Source organism: Scardinius erythrophthalmus, assembly GCF_964197995.2.
Source record: "Scardinius erythrophthalmus genome assembly, chromosome: 5".
NCBI lineage: Eukaryota > Metazoa > Chordata > Actinopteri > Cypriniformes > Leuciscidae > Scardinius > Scardinius erythrophthalmus.
In genome coordinates this window covers 51,595,161-51,618,269 of record NC_138225.1, presented here as the reverse complement: position 1 = coordinate 51,618,269, position 23,109 = coordinate 51,595,161, and the positions used below count along the sequence as shown (strand labels likewise).

At 36.2% G+C, this 23,109-nt stretch overlaps 1 protein-coding gene across 6 annotated transcripts in view; it reads left to right on the top strand.

The window, feature by feature from the left end:
• Positions 1–23,109, top strand: part of smtnb (smoothelin b) — a 71,967-nt gene that overhangs the window by 25,406 nt on the left and 23,452 nt on the right. For all 6 annotated transcript variants that reach the window (XM_081366556.1, XM_081366557.1, XM_081366555.1 and 3 more), the window contains 5 exons: positions 2,685–2,754; positions 8,339–8,793; positions 10,386–10,440; positions 12,131–12,643; positions 17,693–17,766. In XM_081366556.1, coding sequence (XP_081222682.1) covers positions 2,685–2,754; positions 8,339–8,793; positions 10,386–10,440; positions 12,131–12,643; positions 17,693–17,766 — 1,167 coding nt within the window. The remainder of the gene's footprint in view (positions 1–2,684; positions 2,755–8,338; positions 8,794–10,385; positions 10,441–12,130; positions 12,644–17,692; positions 17,767–23,109) is intronic.

Sequence of the window (23,109 nt, the reverse complement as noted above, 5' to 3'; positions counted from 1 at the left end):
GCTATTCGAAAAGAAATATTTCGCAAAACTGCAATGGAAACAGTTTTAGCACATTTACAGGTCACCTGACGTAGATGACGCGGTGTGTTTGGACAGAAGACGAGACAGAGTTCTTTATTAAATTCATACAAGACAAAAGAATTACAGGAATAATGGATTCTAAACCTCAAATAAATGCCACAATCAAGAGCTCGAAGCAGATATGAGGGAGAAACACCCAGAAACACCTCATATGTGCCGCTCACAAGTATAAGGGTCATTCCTTGCCACTAATGATTGGATAACACACATACGTCTCGATTTTTGGAATGACTTATCGCGAGAGGAAAAAATTACGTTTTAATCACATAACATCGGTTAATGGAAACGCCGTCATTTCGCAGTAGTTTTTTTGTCGACATTTAGAAAAAATCGTAATGGAAAAAAAAAATCACCTTCAGTTTATCTGAAACTTCTGCAGCGATTACTAGATTAAACCTGTCACGAAGGATCGACCACATACACATGCATAGAGGCTTGAAATCAGTGTTCACTCAAAAATAAAAATCACTCGCAAGTTTTCTCACCCTTGTGTGACTTACAACATACAACATGACTGACTTTCGTCTGTGGAGGGAGAGTTGCATGAGCAACTTTTATTGTACTTTTTTGTCCTTTAGGAGCTTGAAAGCCCCAGTCCCCATTTACTTTTATCATGGAAAAAGCTTATCACTGGGGCTTTCAAGCTCCTACAGGACAAAAAAGTACAATAAAAGTTGCTCATGCAACTCGGGCACTACAACCAAAGTGTAAGTGTGTAAGGAACAGGCTAAAAGTTAAGACCGCTTCAGTTCACAAAATCATCTTTATTTTGGGGTGAAATGTCTCTTTAACGGCAACCTTTATCCGAACTTCAGAAAAAGCCATTTCTCATGTGTTTTCATGGCAAGCGTCTTGTAATTATAGTGTGGAAAGATGGATGCGACTGCTGGCTAAGCAGTGTCTTATATCTGTTTTCTACAGACAGAAAAATGATGCTTTGCTGTTTGTTTGCAAGTAAAATCTCGCAGCTTTACTCTGGGACACAATGGTAATTTACATATGTTAGGTTTATATCGTTCCCTCAAGACTTCAGCTGGTCTAAAACAAAGACACACTCAGACACATGACCTCATGTAAGGCCTGATTATTTCTGTTTGTGTTGGGCTGCTGATTAACTGCGGTTTGCTCTTTATTGTACCATATAACTGTTAATCCTGTTACAATCACCGTTAAGCCAGAAAGACTTAAAGTCCACAGCGCTAAGCTAACAATAAACATCTTAGTCCTTTCAGCCTTCTTTACAACTTGCAGACAAACTCAAAGACTTAAAGGTTCAGTCTGGTTCACGTGTTTGAGGGAATTATTTGTATTTATTTATGTTCTTTATATATATATATATATTGCACTTGAACGAGCATCAGCTGCATAAAATTGAAATTATCTGCTTTTGGAATCTCACGATTCGGTTAAAAAAATTAATTCTCAATTTTGAATTAAATTTCGTTTTGATGTATGCATAGATTTGATTTTAGATTTGATCCTAAATTATGATTTGAATTTAAATTAATTTATTGTCATCCATATATATGAAGAAAAACCTGTGCCCCGAATTGATTGTTATTAGTAATTAAACTCTAAATAAAGTTATTAATATTTTTTCAGTGTCATGTTATTGTATTACTTAAATCAATTTATAATAGGCTATCTAAATATTTCATTTTGAACTATTGTATTCATAATAAATGACACATCCTGCCATTTCAATTTTTTAGGATGTTGGTAATACTAGTTTATATCTGTTCCTCAGGTACAGTTTTGCCAAGTCTGTTTATTATATTAAGGCAAGTTGTGCTTTTTTTAATGATATCTGGCAGCTTTAATGAACTGAGGGAAGAGTTCAGAAGAGAGTAGCAGTCTGAGAACATAACGGCAGCTCCTGTTAGTGGAGTTATTTAATAAGGTAGTTTAAACTGTACACAGCTTGTAACCGCAATGTTATTGTACTTAAGGAAAGTGGAGACTGAGACGCCTGAGAGCGAGTCATTGAATCATTCATTCAAGAGATTCGTTCAAAAACGCTGAGTCATCCGGTAATGAATCATTTGAAATCTTTATGAGCGAGTCATTGAAAACGCTCAGAAAAAAGGTACAAAAGCTGTCACTAGTGCAGAACCCTTTCAAAAGCTACGCCTTTGTACTCAAAGACTGCATATCAGTACCTTAAAGGTACATATTGGTACCAAAAGTGTACAAATTAGTACCTAAATGGTACATATGAGAACTTTTAAGGGGATACCATCCCAGTGACGTCTTTTGTACCTTTTTTTCAGAGTGTGAATCATTCATTCAAGAGTTTTTAAAAAACAATTAATTTAAATTAATTACATATATTTTCAAATATACTGTTTTGTATAGCTGACAAAACCAATATAAATAAACAAACCAATATATATCTATATCCAGAATTGTGCATCTCTACAGTTTACTAACCAATTAGTTGTTCTGTCTTGCTTGGTAGAGGCCAAATCAATCCCAGATCGGTTCTGATGGTTGAATTTCTATTGAACTGCAATTTTTTTCAATCTTTCTTTCTGAGTCTGTATGATTTTGTCATTGAATAGGGCTTCAGAAGAAAATTAATTTGTTTTGTTTATATTTTGCAGGGTGGGCAGGATAACATCAAGGCAGAGGAGCTCATCAGCCAATCAGAGAGAATTGAGAACCACAGAGAAGGCAAGTTAAATCACACAAAACATTCACTTTAATACAGTCTGACAAAAGAGTTTAATCTTGCAAAAAATTCTAGAAACGTTCCACTCCACACCAAGGTAGACTATGGCTATTCAGCGCCCGTAGAGATATAAAGCTCATTTATGTCTGCCAAACATACTTTCATCCCCCACCCCCCACCAGGTCAACCCTATATTTAGACACAAAGTCTGTTGAAGTAAAACTCCTTTCCTGTGACCCTGACATTTGTGGTGTTAGTGGTCCTTACTCAGCTGCTCAACCCAGTAATTTTGGCCAGGGTGAGAGCAGGGCCAAGCAAAGACGGCCTTAATGAGTGCAGGAATTAGACATTTTGGGAAGCCACTGTTTGTTGTTCAGATGGAGACAAAGGAAGTTTGGGGTTTGAACAGGACAGGGAAGAGACTGGGGGAGGAGACGGGCTTTTGTCTTGCAAGTGTTTTGAAGATTTGGGTCAGAGAACACATTTTGAGTTGAAGGCATTTAGAGATCAGGGGCCGTATTCACAAAGAATTTTAAGGCTAAAAGTAGCTCCTAACTGGCGAATTTAGGAGCAACTCCTAAAAATAATGGGCGTGTCACTCGTAACTTTAGGACTCCTAATTTTTTTCACTAAGAGTAATTCACGAAGCATTTTAGCCCTAAAAGTAGCACCTAAGTCTGGGACAGCTTAAAAGAAGTCGAGAGGACTCCTAACTCACTAAGACCTATTCACAAACCGCTTTTTGTGGCATTTCACGTTGCGATGTTTTGAGATGCGCATGCGGCGGCTACAGGAGCTTCCAATCGCGAGGGAAAAATTTGCTTTGTAGGCATAACTAGGTATGCAATAACGCCACCAACAACAACCAAAACTAGGCTACTCATTGCATGTAAACTAATTGTAACGTTTCATTGTGAATCAAATTAAAATGTTCTTCTCTTTGCAAACGTAGGCAGAGGCATATAGTGACAGATTAATTCAATAATGTTGCAAAGATATTGCATCAATCCATATGTTTCATTAGGCTACTAGGCTTTTTGTTTTGCCTTACTCTTTATTCATTTAGACTATTTATTCAGTTATTCATCATCTTCCGTCCTTCGCACTACACCGCACGCATTCTCAGACCTGTCACCTGTCACTCATCATCTTAGGGGAGGTGTTTGGAATCATTCCCGCGTTACAATCATCAGCCAATCAAGGTGGTCACTTCAGTCAAGCTCGTGCATGAGTAATGACGTCATCCATGGCAACGAAGACTCACTCTTAGTTTAGGAGTTGTCATTTTTCTTTACTAAGAGTAGGTCTGAAAGGCGTTGTGAATAACTTTTAAGAGAAAACTCCTAGCTAAAATCTTTTAGTGCGATTTAGGAGTACTCCTAGTGGTAAGATAAAATGCTTTGTGAATACGGCCCCAGATAAAGGGAGACTGTTTTTGCTGCTTTTTCCAAAAATAATTTCTTGTCTGGCATTTCCCTTAGAAGATAGTACCGTGTGGTGGGATAGTGATGGTGTCAGATGGTAATACTGTGGTATTTCAGGCTTTTAACTAAAAGTAGGTTAAATTGGGATAATCTTCTTAATATTAAATGTTAAAGGAATAAGTCACATATTTCTTTCTGGCAATTATTTATTCCTGGGTAAAGGAGATGTTTATGAGATAAAAAGTTATGAAAATCATAGTAAAAAAAAAAAGTCAGAATTAAGACAATTCATAATTATGTAATAAGTCAAAATTATGAAGCACTAAGTAATTATGAGAAAAAAGTCAGAATTAAGACAATTCATAACAAAAGTCGAAATTGAGACAAAAACTAAATAATTATGAAAAGTTGAAAATGAAAGAAAATGTAGATGACAGTCGAAATTATGAGAAAGTCATAATTATGAGAAAAAAGGTCAAAATGAAGACACTAATCATAATTGAGAAGTTGAAATTGAGTCATAATTATGACAGACAAAAAAGTCTAAATTGTGACACATTTAGCCATAATTATGAGATAAAGCAAAAGTCAAAGTCAAAATTATTATAAAGTCAAAATTGAGATAAAAAATTAGATACTACTGTAAATCACACTTATGAGATAAAAAATGTTGACTTAATATTTAATAATTTTGACTTATTTAAATTTTTCTTATGTGGCAGAAATGGGCTTCCATACAAATCCTATTTGGGTTTGAGTATATACAATATACATGAAAACGTGGATGAAAGACTTATTATACGTATAGTTAATCTAGTAATCTAATACTTGTACAAATATAGACTCGGATGAACTAGTTATTTTTGTGTCATTTTTGGAGTTCATTTAATTTTCAGGTGAGCTATTCTTTCAACAAAAGATGCAGTGCATATGTAATACCTGTTTTCCACACCAGCTGAAACAAATCTGGTTATCCAGAGAGATGATTGAGGGACTGTGTTGGGTTTGACATGCGCTATTTTACAGCCTAGCATTTGTCTGAGAGTGTGGAGAGCCGTTCTGTGTGCTGAAGCTGAAGAATGCGTCTGGGGTTTGGATCTCTTAACTTCATTGCCTGCCACATCACTTGTGGTAAACAAAGCAGACAAGATGGTAATCAAATTAAGCACTTGACTGGACCAGCTTCTAAAGACCTCACAGTTAAACGTCTAAGATGTGTCATTTATATTCACTTACTCTTAATTTAGTGAAGAGGGTCATTTAAGGGAGTTTCTGATTGCTATTAACGTTTGTTTTTTTAAAATGCTATATATAGTTGAAGTTGCAAGCTGTCACTTTTGCACTTCGTATTTCATTTTTTTTTTATAGTAAATGTACCATTTAACATTCATGACTATCATAAATGTTTAAAATAAGAAAACATTCTTTGAAAAGGCCTTTTAAGGAGTATATCCTGACTCTGTAAGCGATGAAAATAACACGAGACGTACTGTAGACTAAGCAGCTTAAAAGCAACAGACGCTGCTCTGCTCCTTCAGAGATCTGAGAATGGTGGAAACAGAACGATACTTCCTGACCAGATGTGAAAAGTATCAGGATGTCGGCAGGACCGCTTTCCTACAAATTACAGGGATCTGCTCAGAAACGCTGTTACCTTAAAAGAGCATTAGCTCTCTCTCATTACAGCTGGAGTGTGTGACCGACGGGTGAATGTGAATCTCTCAAGTACTATCAGTCAGATCGGCATTTTGACATGTCGCAGTCGTCGCTTTTACCACACTATAAAAATGTCTCGTGTCTCTGGTTTAAACTTGGAAACTTTCGATAACAGCTGCACAGGTTTAATGAAAGAAAAAATCAGGTGTTATAATAATAATAATATTATTATTATTAATACTTTATTCCAGACCCTTAGATCAATATCACAAAGGAAAAGAAACTGAAAGAAAAGAATAACATACAAACGTAAATTTACGAATTATTTAAGTTTCCAGTGCTTCCAGAACCATGAGGAATACCTTGTATCACTTAATAAAGGATAATTTAAGGCCATTATGATTGTATAAAGTAGCCCATTTTAGTTATATCTTCAAATTTGAGCTTCTACGTGCAAATTTTACACATATTTAGCTGACACTGGGCTCTCGACTGAAGGTTTGACGCTAATGTCACTTCCTGTGCACACCATGAATTCTCTGTCTGGATTTCTGTGTCCTTGTTCCCCCGAACAGCCTTTGCCCTGAGTGTGCATATACTCAGGAAATGTGAAAGGAAATGTCCTATCTCCACCCAGCATGCACAGCTCATTACAATAACCATCTGACATTCCTTTGGCTTCGTTCTGTTCGTTTTGTCTGTGCCTGGCTGCATATATTTGCTTTTATATGTGGAGAATATAGAGGAGTGAACTAGTATTTCAACATACATGCTAATGTAAACCTGAAAGTCTCCTGAAAGAAATTCAGTGTGCAGTATTCATACATTCAGTATGCATGTAATGCCCATGAGTCTTCTGTGAAGTTTGAGCTACAATGCAGTCGGATCGTTGCATTCCTGATTCCATTCCTGGATCATTTTTTTAAAAACTAACAAGATACGTTTAATGCATTTTGAGACGTTTTTCTCAATGCACAGCTTACATCTTACGGTTGCCTGTAAATGTTAGAAATACACGCATGTATTTCCTTTTCACAATAAGAGATTATCCCGACAGCAAGCGAATCTAGGTTTAACTTCACATACTTCAATGAACTTGTGACGGCGTGCGCATTCGCGTCAGATAGGCGGAGCGATTAGAATTAAAGCGCAATAATTGTAAACTTAAGCTAAAATATTTTGCATCCAAAAGTTTAAGCTCTTCAAATCTTTTCCTCCACTTACAACAGCACTATAAACTGCAGTGTATGTTGCAACAATATTGATACTTTTTAATTTGAAGGATTAGTTCACTCCAGAATAAAAATTTCCTGATAATTTACTCACCCCCACGTCATCCAAGATGTTCATGTCTGTCTTTCTTCAGTCGAAAGGAATTAAGGTTTTTGAGGAAAACATTCCAGGATTTTTCTCCATATAGTGACTTCAATGGGGTCCAACAGGTTGAAGGTCCAAATGTCAGTTTCAGTGCAGCTTCAAAGTCTCGACTCGATCCATCCGAGGAATAAGAGTCTTATCTAGACAAACCATCGGCCATTTTCTATAAAAAAAAGTATATACTTTTTTAAAGGGGTGGTTGATTATGATTTCACTTTTCTAACTTTAGTTAGTGTGTAATGTTGCTGTTTGAGCATAAACAACATCTGCAAAGTTACGACGCTCAAAGTTTAAAACAAAGGGAGATATTTTCTTTTAAAGAAATTGATTTTTAAGGACTACAACAAACGGCTGGTAGAGACTACACCACATTCCTCCCGGGTTAGTAACATCACCAACCCTAAAATTTACATAAACCCCGCCCCCTGAACACGATTTAAAGATTATCATGACAGAAAATGCTAATCAATGACTAGAAGATAACTACACATCAGCTACATAAATTCATCAACTAACCATTCAGAAATGTCCTGTTGTTTCTACATGTTGTGACTCCTTCTTAAGTCTCTCCATCATTGTCTGACTCCGGTTTGAACATAAAGGGCTAAAAGTTTTTGAAATTTTCAGTGCATGACTGTGAGTGCAAGCTGTTGAAGCTCCGCCCCCTGTGCCGGGAGCAGCAGCTCATTTGCATTTAAAGGGACACACACAAAAACGGTGTGTTTTTGCTCACCCTCAAAAAGTGACAATTTTAACATGCTATATAAAAATATCTGAGGGGTATTTTGAGCTAAAACTTCACACACACACTCTGGGGACATCAGAGACTTATTTTACATCTTGTGAAAAGGGCATTATACCACTCCTTTAACCACAAATACTCGTCTTGCACTAGCTCTGCAATGTGCGTCCACGACTTCACGCATCACGTTGAAAGGTCACGCATGATATAGGCGGAAATATCGACCCAGTGTTTACAAAGCGTACATGACTTTCTCTGTTTAGTCCACTTAAACTGCTCTGAGGTTGGTATTTTAAAGAAGACTCAATTGTGAAAACACCCTTATTCTAACCTGAAAAATCCTGTAATAGTGTATTTAAAGTTGTGCATCTGTCTCTTCTGCTGTAGGCTCGAACCCCGACATGGTTTTAGTTCTAGATCCTTTGGTCAGAGAGAAAGTCTCTTGCCCTCTGACCCAACGGATTCAATGTGAACATGGCTCGCCCTCATCCGAAGTCATTCCTTCATACCGGGAGCGCTGCGACTCCGGAGAGTCGAGTGACAGCCACAGCTCTCATCAGAGAATGAGACTGAATTCCAGCGCTTCGGATCGCAGTCATGAATCCCTGTCTCCTGCTGAAGATCATCCGAGGAACCAAAGATCACGCTCGGGACCCGATGGGGAAGAAGTGAGAGCGAGTGCACCTTTGCCTGGCGTCAATTCAGAGGATCCGCAGATGGATCGAGAGCTGAAGAAACTTGACAATGGCGTGGAGACGACTCACTTTCGGAGCAGAACAAGTTCACAAGAATTCACTCTGAACATGAGCAGTAAAAGACCCGAAGACCTCGCTGCACAGAAGGTGAGCAGAAGTGAAAGGTGTCTGATGGGAACGCTTGCCCTGTTAGTTCCACCAGGAGGTACTATTTGTCTCTGTTTGAGATTCTGTTTTATCTTCTGGGTAACACTTTATTTTATTTTAGTGTCCTTGTTACACGTTATATGTTGTTACTATAGTAACTATCAATAATTTAAAATGGTAATGATCAATAATTGTATCCCTTAAAACTCATCTTTGATCTCCAAAATGACATTTAAACATTTTTTCCTTGGAAAAAAAAATTATTCATGCCTTAAAATAGCTTGAATGTAACTCTACACCCTTACCTCATTTAGTATACGTGGTTCTATGAATATGCAAATGAGCCCCGCCTCCACTCACTCACTCAGCTCAGAGATCCACTCATTGATGATCACACGTTGATCTGATTGGTTACAAGGTAGTGTGTGACGTCAGAAACACCAGCGATTTCAAAGCGTGTTTTTGAGACTGTCTTTGGTTCACTGCAGTTTTAAGGAGGAAATACTCAGCAATGCTGTCGACTTATGAATTTACACATGCTTTGTCTTAAAGCAGATTTAAAACACCACATAGACATATAAACAACATTAAAAGCTTAATGTTCACCACAGGGGGACTTTAAATTATTCATTACACTGTAACACGGACACATTAAAATAAAGTGCAACCGAAAATTGGTTTAACCGTTTTACGTTTTTACAAAAAGTACAAATAAATGGCAAGTAACCCATTGGATTAAACATGAAATTTTGAAGTAGAAAAACTGAAATAGTGTTTTCCTATAAAACAAACCCCAGTAATCGGTTTAATTTATACCTTAAGTTTGAAGAATAATTTTTTACAGTATAGTCCAGTTAGTGTAATCCATCCACCAATTGCTCAGACCTTCCTCATAACAGTGTCATCACATTCAGATGTGATTGAGAGAGAATCACTAACCATCACTATTACTATTGCTCATTTTTAGGATTACTGGATTTTTAGCCTTCATGTGCAACAGACACAATACCTCATATTCTGTTGCTTTTTAAAGAGTGTGTTGCTATTACAATTCTGGCCTGGCTGATAATAAAACAAGCAAACAAATCTCTCATACTTGCATTGATATGAGCCATATCTAGAGACCAGATTATAGATTCCACAGAGTAATATGCTAATAACCACTTTAGCAGCTATATACTGTAGCAATGTGCTACAACATACTGTTACAAATCGTATAATATAGTATAAATACACTACTGTTCAAAAATGTGGGTCGGTACAATTTGTTAGAATTTTTTTTTAAAGAAGTCTGCATTGTTTTTATTAAAAATACTGCAAAACAGCAATGTTGTGAAAAATTATTACAATTTTAAATCACTGTTTTCTTTTTGAACATATAGAACTGTAATTTATTCCTGTGATGTAAAGCTGAACTTTCAGCATCATTACTCCCGTCTTCAGTGTCATATAATCCTTTTTGAGATTTGCTGCTTGATACATTTCTGAATTTTAATCAATGTTTAAAACAGTTTTTACTGCTTAATTTATTTATTTATTCATATTTTGTGCCATATTTCATGTAAAGTTGATTTTGAACGAATTTTCCTCAGGTTACGTCAGGTAGAGACGATCTCTTGACTTCTCTTTCTAACGGCAAGGATACAGGTGAGCAGTTCTGCGTGCCCTCATGAAAATACACTACAGCTGAAGGTTACCTAGTAATAGAGTTAGCCTGTGTCCTAAAATAAGTTCATATTTACACTTTCTTTATTCAAATCCAACTTGCAAATATTGCATACCTGGGATTATAGTTGCCCAGCAGCAAGTTGATGTCCTTGTGCTTTTGTTTAAAGTATTGAGATGTCATCCTCTCACAGTCAGTGGGCCGTATCCCAAGATCTTTACTCTTCCTTATGACCTAATAGGGCCATTACCACATTCACAGTCTTAGGGGCCCGGTCCGGTGTAGTGCTTTAATCAGACTTTCCTGTCTCCTCCCCCCTTCTGAAGAAACCAAAACATCCTGCATGACCCGTAGGGATGAAAACCCCCAAATGAGATGGAATTAATAACCTTAGAATCACAATTGTTTTTTCTTGGCACAATGAAATTAAATGGATGGCAAGTGAAGACTTCTGATTAAAGGGATGGTTAACCTAAAATGAAAATTCCGTCAAGGATAGTTAGGCATATTTGAGTGCGTTAATCAGTGTTTATATGACAAAAAGCCTAAATTAAATCTGTTCATCATATTAAGCGATTATGTCTCTTCTGAAGACTTCAATTAAACCGCTCAATATATATGTATGTATGTATGTATATATGTATGTATACATATAGTATATACATACATATACATACATACACACACACACACACACACACACACACACACACACACACACACACACACACACACACACACACACACACACACACACACATACACATTTCTTTATGAACTTTTTAATTGCATGGACTTTGAGTGGAGGGACAGAAATCTTGCTGGTTACATTAAAAATATCTTTTTTTTTTTTGTTTTGAAGAAGAACGAAAGGCTTATGCTTTGCAATGCTGGACAGTGAGTAATTGATGACAGAATTACAATTTTTGGTTGAACTAGCCCTTTTATTCTCTCACTTCCTTGCTTCCACCAGGGCAAAAAAAAATCGTATCGTAACATGTGACTCCTCTAGAGTTTCAAAACAATTCTCAAGGAGGTCTGATCATATTTCCCAAGATGCCAAAGTCTACAATCAAATGTCAAAGATTTCTCATCAAATCCAAATGATCTGATATCTGTTGTCTGCTTAAATGTTGTAGCTCTTGCTGTCAAAACTTAAAAAAACTTTTTTTAACATATTCTTTTCAGATTTTAAAAACTTTAAAAATCTTTCATTTAGAAATGTCATTCTGCATGACCATATTTTACATCCCTTAATAACACTAACCCTAACCCTAATCCTACTCAATACCTAAACTTAACAGCTACCTTACTAACTCTGTATAAGCGGTTAATAGTGAGAATTGGACCCTAATCTAAGGTGTGATCAAACAGTGAATTCTTAGTTTCAGTGTACTTATGTTGATGTTGTATTGCAAAACACTTGCACTCCTATTGAGGTGGGATACGGGTACGGTTATGGACATATATGGTAGTATGGGTTGGTTAAGGTGTAAGGGAACGGTCAACAGAAATGAAGTACATGCAGGTATTTTCTAAATACAAAAGTACAATGTAAACACAAATGTACACACAATAACTGCATTTCATCAAATTATTAATTGTTAGTACATAGTTGTTAAAGAATCTTAATATAAAATGGTACCTAATTTTTTTGTTATTTCTTTCCAGATTTTAAAAACAAAGCCTCATACTCGGGTCCCTTCATTCGTGCAAACTCTGTTCGTGACCGGATGCGCAAGTTTGCAGAACCTGTTACGAATATACCTAGAAGTGGCCACAGTTCTTCTTTTTCTACAAACACAGTGTCTGCAGAGAGATCCCGGGACACGCTGTCCTGCTCTTCCTCCATCCCGGAGAAAGGGAGGAATGCCACTGAGAATATGCTAGCCCAGCCCAAGCTTTCCTCCAACCAATCACACGCCACAGTGGGCGACTCACAGGGTCGCACTGAAAATGTCAGGCGTGCGTGTAGCGGTTCAGAAGAAGTGCAGACTCCTGAGGGAGAAGCGTCTTCAGGGACCCACGATACCTGGGGTGAACCCGAGTCCAACATGAAGACCTTCCTCAGCATTGAGATCAAAGATGGACGAAACCCAGCTTCACATTCTTCACTGTCATCGTCCTCTTCAGCTGGAAACATGACTCCTCGAATCAGCACATCTGCTGCTCCAAAGAGAACAGGTAAGCAAAACAAACACGGATGTGCACAATTATGAGTTTTGGGTGCAAAACAATAGTGGGTGAATTGATGGGTTTGAATAAACAACAACAAAAAAAATGTATACATTGATTTGAATATATCTCGCTTTGAAAAAGAAAAAAAAAAACTCTTGCGAAATGTGTAAATATGGTTGGGTATCGTTTGAAATTTAGCAATTCAGATTCTGCTTATCGATTCTGATTCTTATTGATTTTCAGTTTTGATTCCAATATGGTAAAGTCAAACATTTAGATATCAAACTTGTTTATTCTGTGTCTTTTTGCAAAACATTCTGTTGCAGCTGAATACCATGAACGCAAATCAGCAGCCTAAAGAATAACTAACTTATAAGCGAGACTAACTAATATCAATTTCAAACGTTATTAAAGACAAGCATACAGTCAGTAATACAATAAGAACAAATAAGCAAATTAGCATCGATAGCACAAATAAATACTTTTTCAGAAATGTAAATCAAATGTAAATGAACACTGTATAGTTTTCTTTTTACACGTTTTCTTTGTACTTAGATATTTTGACATCATTTTTTTGTGTATTTGTCTGTTCAAGCGCAAGAAGACTCGAAAGGAAACTCAGTTCAGTATTTTCGGACCGTATGAGAAGCTGCTTTCTGTGTGCGCGCTGGATGTGTCCAGAACAGAAAACAGTGCGCGAGTTCTGAATTGAGTTCTAGTTCACGTCTTCTTGTGCTCGAATGGTTTAAAATCACATTAAAATGTGCGCACAGGAATCGATAAGCGGAACTGAAATCTTAGTTTTATAACAAGCTACTGTAAACTTAAACTAAACTTAATTTTATAAACAGCACAACTGTTTTTATCATTGATAATAATCCAAAATGTTTCTTGAGCAGCAAATCATCATATTAGAATGATTTCTGAAGGATCATGTGACACTGAAGACTGTAGTAATGATGCTGAACATTCAGCTTTTGATCACAGGAATAAATTACACTGTAATGTTAGAAAATTAGAAATCTGAAAAGCTTTGAAGAGCCAGGACATTTTTAACATAACTCTGATTGTATTCGTCTGAAAGAAGAATATCATATACACTTAGGATGGCTTAAATCATGGGGTAATTTTCATTTTTTGAACTAACTATCACTTTAACACTTACTTTTCTTGTAGCAGTGACTAAATGTTCCTTTAGTAGTTATCTTTTGATTTGACACGAGTGAGGCTCTGAAATCAGCAGTGCCAAATGTTGCAATACACAGTAGTGAAGTTTATTGCTCATAAAGAATCTTATAGGGTTCACCAACATTTTAGTAGTCGCTACCAATACCAGTAAAATTTTGTGGTTCTCTGTACCAGTTTTGGTACCAGAGCGAAAAACTTTTGAATGAAGTACTTTAAAAAAATAAGTCCCATTTTGTCTCGTCCATTGGTTATCACTGTCAATTATCACAGTTTCCAATTCAATCGTGCATTTAAATACAGTTGTCAATCCAGAAACTTTGCAGTGTACTGAGCAGCATGAAAAATTTAACTTTCATTCAGATTGTGAATGGGTAATATACAGAAAGCTTTATAATCATTAAGACTGTCGATCTATAAAGCGGAAGCTCAGCGAGCTCTGCACTCTCGCGAACACTATACCTTGACATCTTCAGATCAGTGTTTTCAAACTGCTGGGCCTACTAAAACAGATTGGTTGATCTCCTTAGTCCAGACATACAAAAGAATGTGTATAATATTCAAAACAGAGCCAGTCCTGAGAAATTAAGGCCCTATTTTTTCAAAATAGGTGTTTTTGAACCCGATTGGTTAATGTATAATTTATTGTAATGTGTTGATTAGCATATTGCTAATAGAGAGTTAAAGGAAATCATTTTTCCCCCTTTAAATTCCTATGGGACACTTAGTCCTATTGCTAATCATAATGGTCCTTTTGAGAACTGCTGTATTTGCTGCGAAAGATCTAGCTTTTTAAGTTTTGTGTTAGAATTCTGTATGGAAATGGTACATTAGGATTGGTTTCAAATGATGATTCTAAAAGACTTCCTTATGAATTATGGATTTTGCCTAGATCACAGGCCTAGACAGTTGGAAAATGGGAAGCTAGCAATGGCTAAAAGACGATCCAGGTTATTTGGGAAGCAGCAGTGCATTTCACAGATGTTTTTATGAGGAATGGCGAGTGGGCTGATTGAGCGAACTGGAGTGCAAGCTGTGCGTATTCTCAGTTTGGCAGCCATGTTGGAAATTTCACCCTAAAATGAAAGAGTGTGATACATTCCTCCTCCATGATTCAAATGATGTATGAGTAAACCTATTTAGTGGCTTTGCATATAAACTTTAAGAGAATCTATTTTGTGGAAACTTGTGGTTCTTTTAAGTGGGAGTGGATTTCACTTGGATGTCACTTTAGTGTACTTATGTAGTTAAAGGGATAGTTCCCCAAGAAATAAAAATTCTCTCATCATCGTATACCCAGTATGCACCCTCATATCATTTTAAACCCTTGTTTTTCTTTTCCCGAGGAACGTAGCATTTGGTCACACTTTATTGGTTACTATTTATTACTTTATGAATGAAAGTGAATGGTGACTAGCGACTATAAAGCCATACAGTAACTTCATCCGATAAGAATACATGAGCATAAACTATGATGGAAACATCAAAAAAGTCATGTGACTTGCGCGACTGGACTAACCAGCTTGACTGATCTTGGTGCACGGCGTCTGAAATGCCTGATCCAAAGTCTGTCGTCAAAGCTTTGGATGGAAACACAGCTAATTAGCAATACATTTTTACAGCATTGATTTAACCTTTGCTTATGTTGGTTAATAAAAATGTATTAATGTTAACAACAGTACACCGTTTGACCGTATGAATGTATTAGTAAATGTTGAGATTAACATGAACTAAGATTAATGAGTGCTGTCGAAGTTTTATTCAGTGTTCATATTAACTAATGTAGTTTACTAATGCTAACAAATGATATCTTATTGTAAAGTGTTTCCATGAATTGCACACTTGTCTTTATTTTCACATGGATTAAAGCGGATCTCTTTATGTACTGAAAGTGGGTCATGTGAGCAATATTAATTTCACTGTTTTGAGTTTTTAACTTGAATTGCATAATGTGAAGGTGTTTTCAGACTTAACAAAATATGATACAAATGATATTTCTAACAAATTATTATTTAGCAAATTTGCATAAAAAATAAAAAGGGGAAATAATCTAAAGAGATTAAGTACTTTCATTCATTTTAAAGCATCTAATTCACTGGATTATCCAAAAGTAGACATTACCACATGGATTTTCAACCATTTTTAGTTATATCCAGTTATATCTTATGTACTGATACGTGTGTGTGTGTGTGTGTGTGTGTATATACCATACATAGCAATGCCATATATACCATCACAACGATATAAAATAACCGTTATATGTTAGTTTACTGGCATGTGTGCCTAAGGACCCCTGTCATATAATCATAATTCACATTGCAGTTCACCCTCTTTCGTCTGCCTGATGCATAAACACGATCACTTTTCTTCTCATTTTATCATATCTCTCTCTGTCTCTCTCTGTCTGTCTCCTCTCAGTATCATCAACAGACCTTATTTGTCATAGTGCCACAGCTCTGTCAGGTCTTCCTTTTTTGGAAGTGCTTTGCTCATCCTTGACTCTGAAAGGTCTTGCAGGCAGTGAAGATGTACTTGAAAGCCTCAGGATATATAACGCTATAGACCTGCAGTAAAAGAGTGTTTACCATCGCACTGAACCACACAAGGAAACTGACATACTGTGTAATCTCTCGCTAACTGATGGAAGACACCGTGAACCGAGCAGACAGCTTTATTTAAGAACAGTGTCCACTCTTTGATTTCATCAGCAGTGTGTTCTTGGCCAAAAAGGTTTTTATTGGGAATTTATTGAGGAAAACCAGATCTCTTGGGATAAAACATGACGGTTTCAATGAACCGTATCAAGTTCTGATGAAAAAACAACACCGTTTACTTTATTAGATTGGGGGGGAGGGAATCAAGACATTTGGAGACTTTTGAACATGCGTATTGTACAAACACACATTCAAAAGTTTGGGTTTGATACCATTGTTTAAAAAAAATTTTTCTAGTCTCTTGTTCTCACCAAAGCTTTGATGCAAAGCGTCTTTATTCCAGTCTTCATTGTCACATGATCCCTCAAAACGCATTCTAATATGTTGATTTTAATTCCATGCAATAGTTTGAGACAAACAAATGGAAATGTGTTTTAAAGCATTTAAAATTGGTCAAAAAGGCTGGGAACTCTGGAATTTAGTATGCATGAAATACCCATGTGACCTACTATGTTTGTCAAAATGTGCAGTGTGCAACCAGAGCACATGGAGTGAGACTGGATCCCACAAAGCAATGCGATTTTATGTGATATCATCCACAATTGTTTTAACATCCCTTTCTTGGCATAATATTTTTTGATCTGACTGGCGAGACCATATCACACAAAATTGGATACAAATTCACACATTTCCTTTCCTAAGATGATGATTGGACATTACCATTATTTTGATCAATAGTTGAATTTAGCTTTTGTTTTTATATTTTTCTTTTTCACTTGAATTTTTGTTTAAGTCTGTAATTTTGAGGGATTATTTTTTTTTTCCTTTGAAACTAGCTAAAATAAAATAAGTGTCAGGATTTTTTTTTTTTTTTTAAGTAACCGTTAGGCAGTAGTGCAGTAAGCAGTGTCCTTATATCCCATGCCGAACATAGAGAACGCAGAGGGCGCTGAGTAGTGTTTACATTAGCAGTAATGTGGCAATGCTAATTTACGAGCCCTATGTGGTGCCATTGTGGCAGCTTACATAACAGACTAAAGGCTCCATTCCACTCTGACCGAAGCTCTATTTAACATCCAAACAGTGCTGTGTAAATATTTCTTGGGGTGGCATGATGTTTTTAAACCGTGCACCATCTTTAGACGTTCTTAAGAAGCTCAGTCTCATCTAAATCTTGTAACTGTTCTCATTTTGCTGTTTTCCCTTGTTCTCTCAGAGCTGACTCTTGGTTTAAGAGCGACACCGTTCAAAGTTACCAGCTCAAGTCTCTCATCTGGATCCTCTGTTAAGGTATTTGACATAAAACAAAACTGTATTTGCATGCAGATGAGACATTGAAAACCTCTACTCGCCATTTGCCCTGAGGTCCACTTTTAATATTAGTCAGTATTTTAATATGAATTATCCATCTTCTCTTTTTTTGCTGATGTGCCCTTATGGCCTTTACTTAAACGTCGTCTTTGCACATTAAATGAGTAACAGCGCTTTGCTGTGCTCACATAGAAATTATTTCCAGTGTAGTGTTTCTATGCACCTTATTCCTACGCCCCATGATGCTTTGCGCAAATTATGGGTGTAACTTCCGTTAATCTGTAAACAATCAGTGTGAAACGCTCACTCTATGAACGCAATACGTTAAAAAAAAAGTGTCACAATGAGATGACATTAATCAACTCACCCTTCAACCTTCGAACATTAAAAGGAAATTTAAAAGTGTAAAAGCATCAAAAAAGTACTTTTAACAGACCAAATAACCCCAAAAGCGTGAGTCTTTCACACAGCAATAACAGACGGTTAAATATCACTTAAAATACTGTATTTTGTACTGTACTGTGTTCTGTTGCCTTAATCAAAAATGTTCATTAAGTTCAGCATTCGTGATACTATTTCAAAGTGATTTCCGTCATTTTGACAGATTATAAATTGCATTTACCTGTGAAAACAAACCTGGGAAGAGACGTGAGGATTTGAGGAGAAAAATTAGAGATTATTCGTGCATTGCAGTGAATTATTAATGGAATATATCGTAAATTAAATTCGGGAGAACAGAGCACAAATGTGCAGCATATGTTGTACTTTTTCATACTTTTACAGCGGATTGCAAAGAAAAAAAAAAGAAAATAATCACGAGGAAAAGAAAGCAGCGACTGAAAAGAGCTCTTGCCAGAGATATTCTTTGTTATAACATGTCACGTTAAAATAACAAGTGTAACGTTATTCTCATGATGTCTGAAAATAAATCATGAAGGAAAACTGACGATCAGCTTTATTTGTAGGGCAACCTTATGATTTGAAATGATTAGTTTCAGCCTTTTTGATTGGAAGTTCCCCAAACCGGAAGAGCCACCCATAATTCAACACGCAGTGAGCTCGTCAGGAATAAGGTGGATAGGATCTGATTTGTTCTCTGATAGACACTCACCTCTGAATTACACTGTCTCAGCGTAAATTTGACACTTTAAATCGTCTCATCACTCACTAATGAAACAGTTGACAAGCGTAAACAATTCACAAAAGCTTCAGAAAGGAAGTGCCTCCAGGACCAAAGATGTTGTTTCCTCTGTTCATGGGAAAGAAACCCTGCAATGAAGTGTGAATGTAACTTTCACATAATTAAGTTGGCATAAAATCATAAATTCAAATCGACAATATATATATATATAAATGCGTGCATGTCAATAAAAATAGTAAATAATTGCACATTTTTGTATAGTTTTCATATATATTTTATATTGTAATACTTTCACATTGATTCTCCAAAATAATATAAAAACAACATAGAAAACCATAAATTTATTCTAAATATTTGTTTAATGGTATCTTTTTACTAAGCGCTGTGAATGAAGGCCTGTATCACTGAGACCAGTACTGACACTGATGTCTCTATTAAATGGATTTTCCCCTCAAATTTAACCATGATAGCCATTCAGCATTATAGTATCATTGAAAGCTATCAATTTTAACATTTTAATAGGCTTTAAAAAATATAACAACTTTTAATTTGTTAACTTAAAACAATATATTCACATACACCCATTGTAATAAATGTCACATTTAGCTGTGCCTTTAATATAACAGGGTTCAACACTGAGGTTTTTTTCTGCTTGCCAAAATGTACAAACGTTATTGTTTTCATTGCTTTTGACCCATGTAACCTTGTAAACAGTGCTTTACACTGCACAGTATTCTCTGCATTAATTATGAATTGAATATAGATGAATCCTTATTGCACATGACGCCATGATCTGACGCCATCCCATTTTCTCATAACTCTTTGTTCAACACTTTTTAACTCATTTAAGTCTTGAATGAACGATAGCATGATCTTATACTGTAGCACAGCCAAAGGATGACAGAAAAAAACCCATTTGCTCTGTTAATTGCGTTAAGTAGTGTTGCCAGATCTCCCTAGAAAAATAAGGCCAAAACAAGAGACTTGCCTCACCAGAATAAGACCTTATACGGGACTGTATTCTTTAAAAAAGCATAAAACAGCATAACTGCTTATAGGCTAAGTAAGCGTCTTTATAAAAAACTATGCTTATAAAAAGCAGACACGGCAACACTGAAAGAGAGCACACTCTGTAAAAACCGCTTGTAAAAAGCTTGAACAATACACAGCACCTCTGTCAACAGTGGTTTACTTTAAATTGTCTGACACAATACGTCTCAAATCACTGAAATAACTTTGGTCAAAAAGCACAGACACCAAACAAGCGTTAGTGTTGCTAAAACATTTGATTTGATATTTGACATCATAGCAATTTTGGGAGTGACTATGATTCTCACATTTAGAACTCTCAAAAAATTTGGTGTGTGTGTGTGTGTGTGTGGCCTATGTGAGTTACAGTCATCCTCAGCCTCCCCTAATAGCTAATACAGAACCGGTTAAGAGGCCAGAGTGTAATAAACACTTAAAGGGCTGACATCTGCAAATTTGTGACTGATTAAGGATAACAGCCCTTGTGTGTTCAGACACTTAAAGGGTTAGTTCACCCAAAAATGAAAATTCTGTCAGTAATTACTCACCCTCATGTTGTTCCAACCCCGTAAGACCTTCGTTCATCTTCGGAACACAAATTAAGATATTTTTGATGAAATCTGAGCCATGTCTCACTCCTCCATAGGCTTCTATGTGACCGAAACTTGCTGGCCCAGAAAAGTTATTAAAGAGATCGTTAATATAGTCCAAGTGACTACAGTGGCTCAATCTTAAGTATATCAAGCGACGAGAATACTTTTTGTGCGCAAAAACAAACAAAAATAACGACTTTATTCCACTATTCATTTCCTTCTCTCTGGACCTCTAGTTGGTTCGCGTAGTGTTTTTGCGCAGCGCGTCTGTGTTACACGTCATCACGCATCACACACATGACCGGAAATGAATAGTGGAATAAAGTCGTTATTTTTGTTTGTTTTTGCGCACAAAAAGTATTCTCGTCGCTTGATATACTTAAGATTGAGCCACTGGAGTTACTTGGACTATATTAACGATCTCTTTAATAACTTTTCTGGGCCAGCAAGTTTCGGTCACATAGAAGCCTATGGAGGAGTGAGACATGGCTCAGATTTCATCAAAAATATCTTAATTTGTGTTCCGAAGATGAACGAAGGTCTTACGCGGTTGGAACAACATGAGGGTGAGTAATTACTGACAGAATTTTCATTTTTGGGTGAACTAACCCTTTAATTGCATGTTAAAATTTACCATTGTTTAAATTTATATGAAATGCAGTTAGCTGAATTTAAGAGAGTTTTTGACACACTGAAGTACATTGTTATATATAATTTCATAATTACTATAGTACTTATTGTCTGGTACTTAAATATGGTTAAAGTTTACTACTGAATTTACATTTATGGTAAACTAAAATATACTTAACAATAATTTTTATTGAAACTTTTAATGCAGTGAATTTAAATATATTTGTTTACACATTTGTAAATGATGAAGTTGCAATTTAACACATTTAAAATATATTAACTTTAAATCAATTATAATCAATTATACTACAGGGCCGTTTAATGATTCTTTCTGATTGGTTGATGAATATTCGCATTAGTTCCTTATTACTTTGCCTAATTATTTAAGTTATTTAAAAGATCTACAGCAGTAAAGTAGTTTCACAACTGAAAAGCTGCATGAAATTTCTCAGTAGCTAGGTTTTAAACGCACAGTTTCGATATTAGTCGAGGCGCTGCTGCCGAATCGCACTCAGGTCATTCACACACGCACAAGCAATCTCTCTTATAACTTGATTGGTCGGCATATCAATGGCTCAAGCCTCCGTTACTAGCTCTAAAATGACAATAAAGCAATGGAGGCTTGGGATGAGATGCGTTAGAAATTACTCCTACATACAAGGGTTTTAAGGACAAAAACCTGACAATTGTCTTTAAATAAAACCCTGGTTACCACACCTCAACACATCGTTTATATAAACTAAGTAATTGACTTATTAGAAAAATAATGCAACGGCCCATCATCGGTTATTCCATACATGATTGGTCAACGTTGGTCAACACATGAAAATAAAGTGTTAGCAGTTTTTAAGCAGACTCCTTACTAATAGTCTAATTAGAGTTAGTTGATTTGTACAATAGTTATTATAGTTAGTTACTTATAGTTATTATAAAGTTACTTATAGTTAGTAGAATGTCTAAAGTGGACTTGAAATGGTGTTACCTGGCCTTTTATTTCATTAGTTGTATTATCTCCAAGTACAGTTTTTTTTTTAAATATACTTTTAAGATTTGAAGTACACTACAAGTCCACATTCAATATAATAAAGCACACTTTTTAACAAGGGAGTAAAAGATGTTCCTATGCGCTTAACTGAAGGTAAAATATTTGTAGTACATAAGAACTAGTAAATAATTAGATGGTAATTCCCTTCGCGTCTCTAACGCATTTGGGGCAGTGTGGTAATCTCGTTAAAGGATAAGCACTAACGGTTCATTAGCAGGTTGGCGAGGCTTTTCCACACAAATGAGGGATTAATGTCTCTGTGTGAACGCGACAGGGAAGAAAGAGAAAGCCTTGAGGGAAACAGCAGGGATCATGATTTGACGGCAAATTTCTATACGACAATCTAGTACTGAGGTAAATATGAGTTTGAGTTGAGGTGTAGAATGTGATTGCGGTGTTGTGTGCTAGCAAACATTCACCTGAACAGGATTTGGTTGAGCTTTATTACAAGTGCAATGACAGACAAATGTCTAGCACTGTTGAAGTTAACAACTGATCGTAACGGATGCATTTGGGTGGTCGTAAAATGGATATTGTTTCCCCTTTGCTTCTCTGTTCCTTTTAAAGTATTTTCCTCACGGTTGTACAGGTTGTACTAGACGTAGGTCAAACCTTTTAACACTGATGCAAGGTTTGGAGAGACTTGATGTGAAAACCAAGAAGGAGTGGTACATGGAAAATCATCTAAAACTGTCCCAACCGACTGAAGTTTTCAGTGTGAAAGCAAAAATTTCTCAGACGATCAATATGTGGAGGAGATTTTGGGCCAATGATGGTGTGTGGGGGGTTATCCAGCTAGACGTGACTGAAATGGAAATCAAGCGAACACCAAAATGTCTTCTTTTTACATTATTATTCTTTAAATTGTATGAGTTTTATTTAGG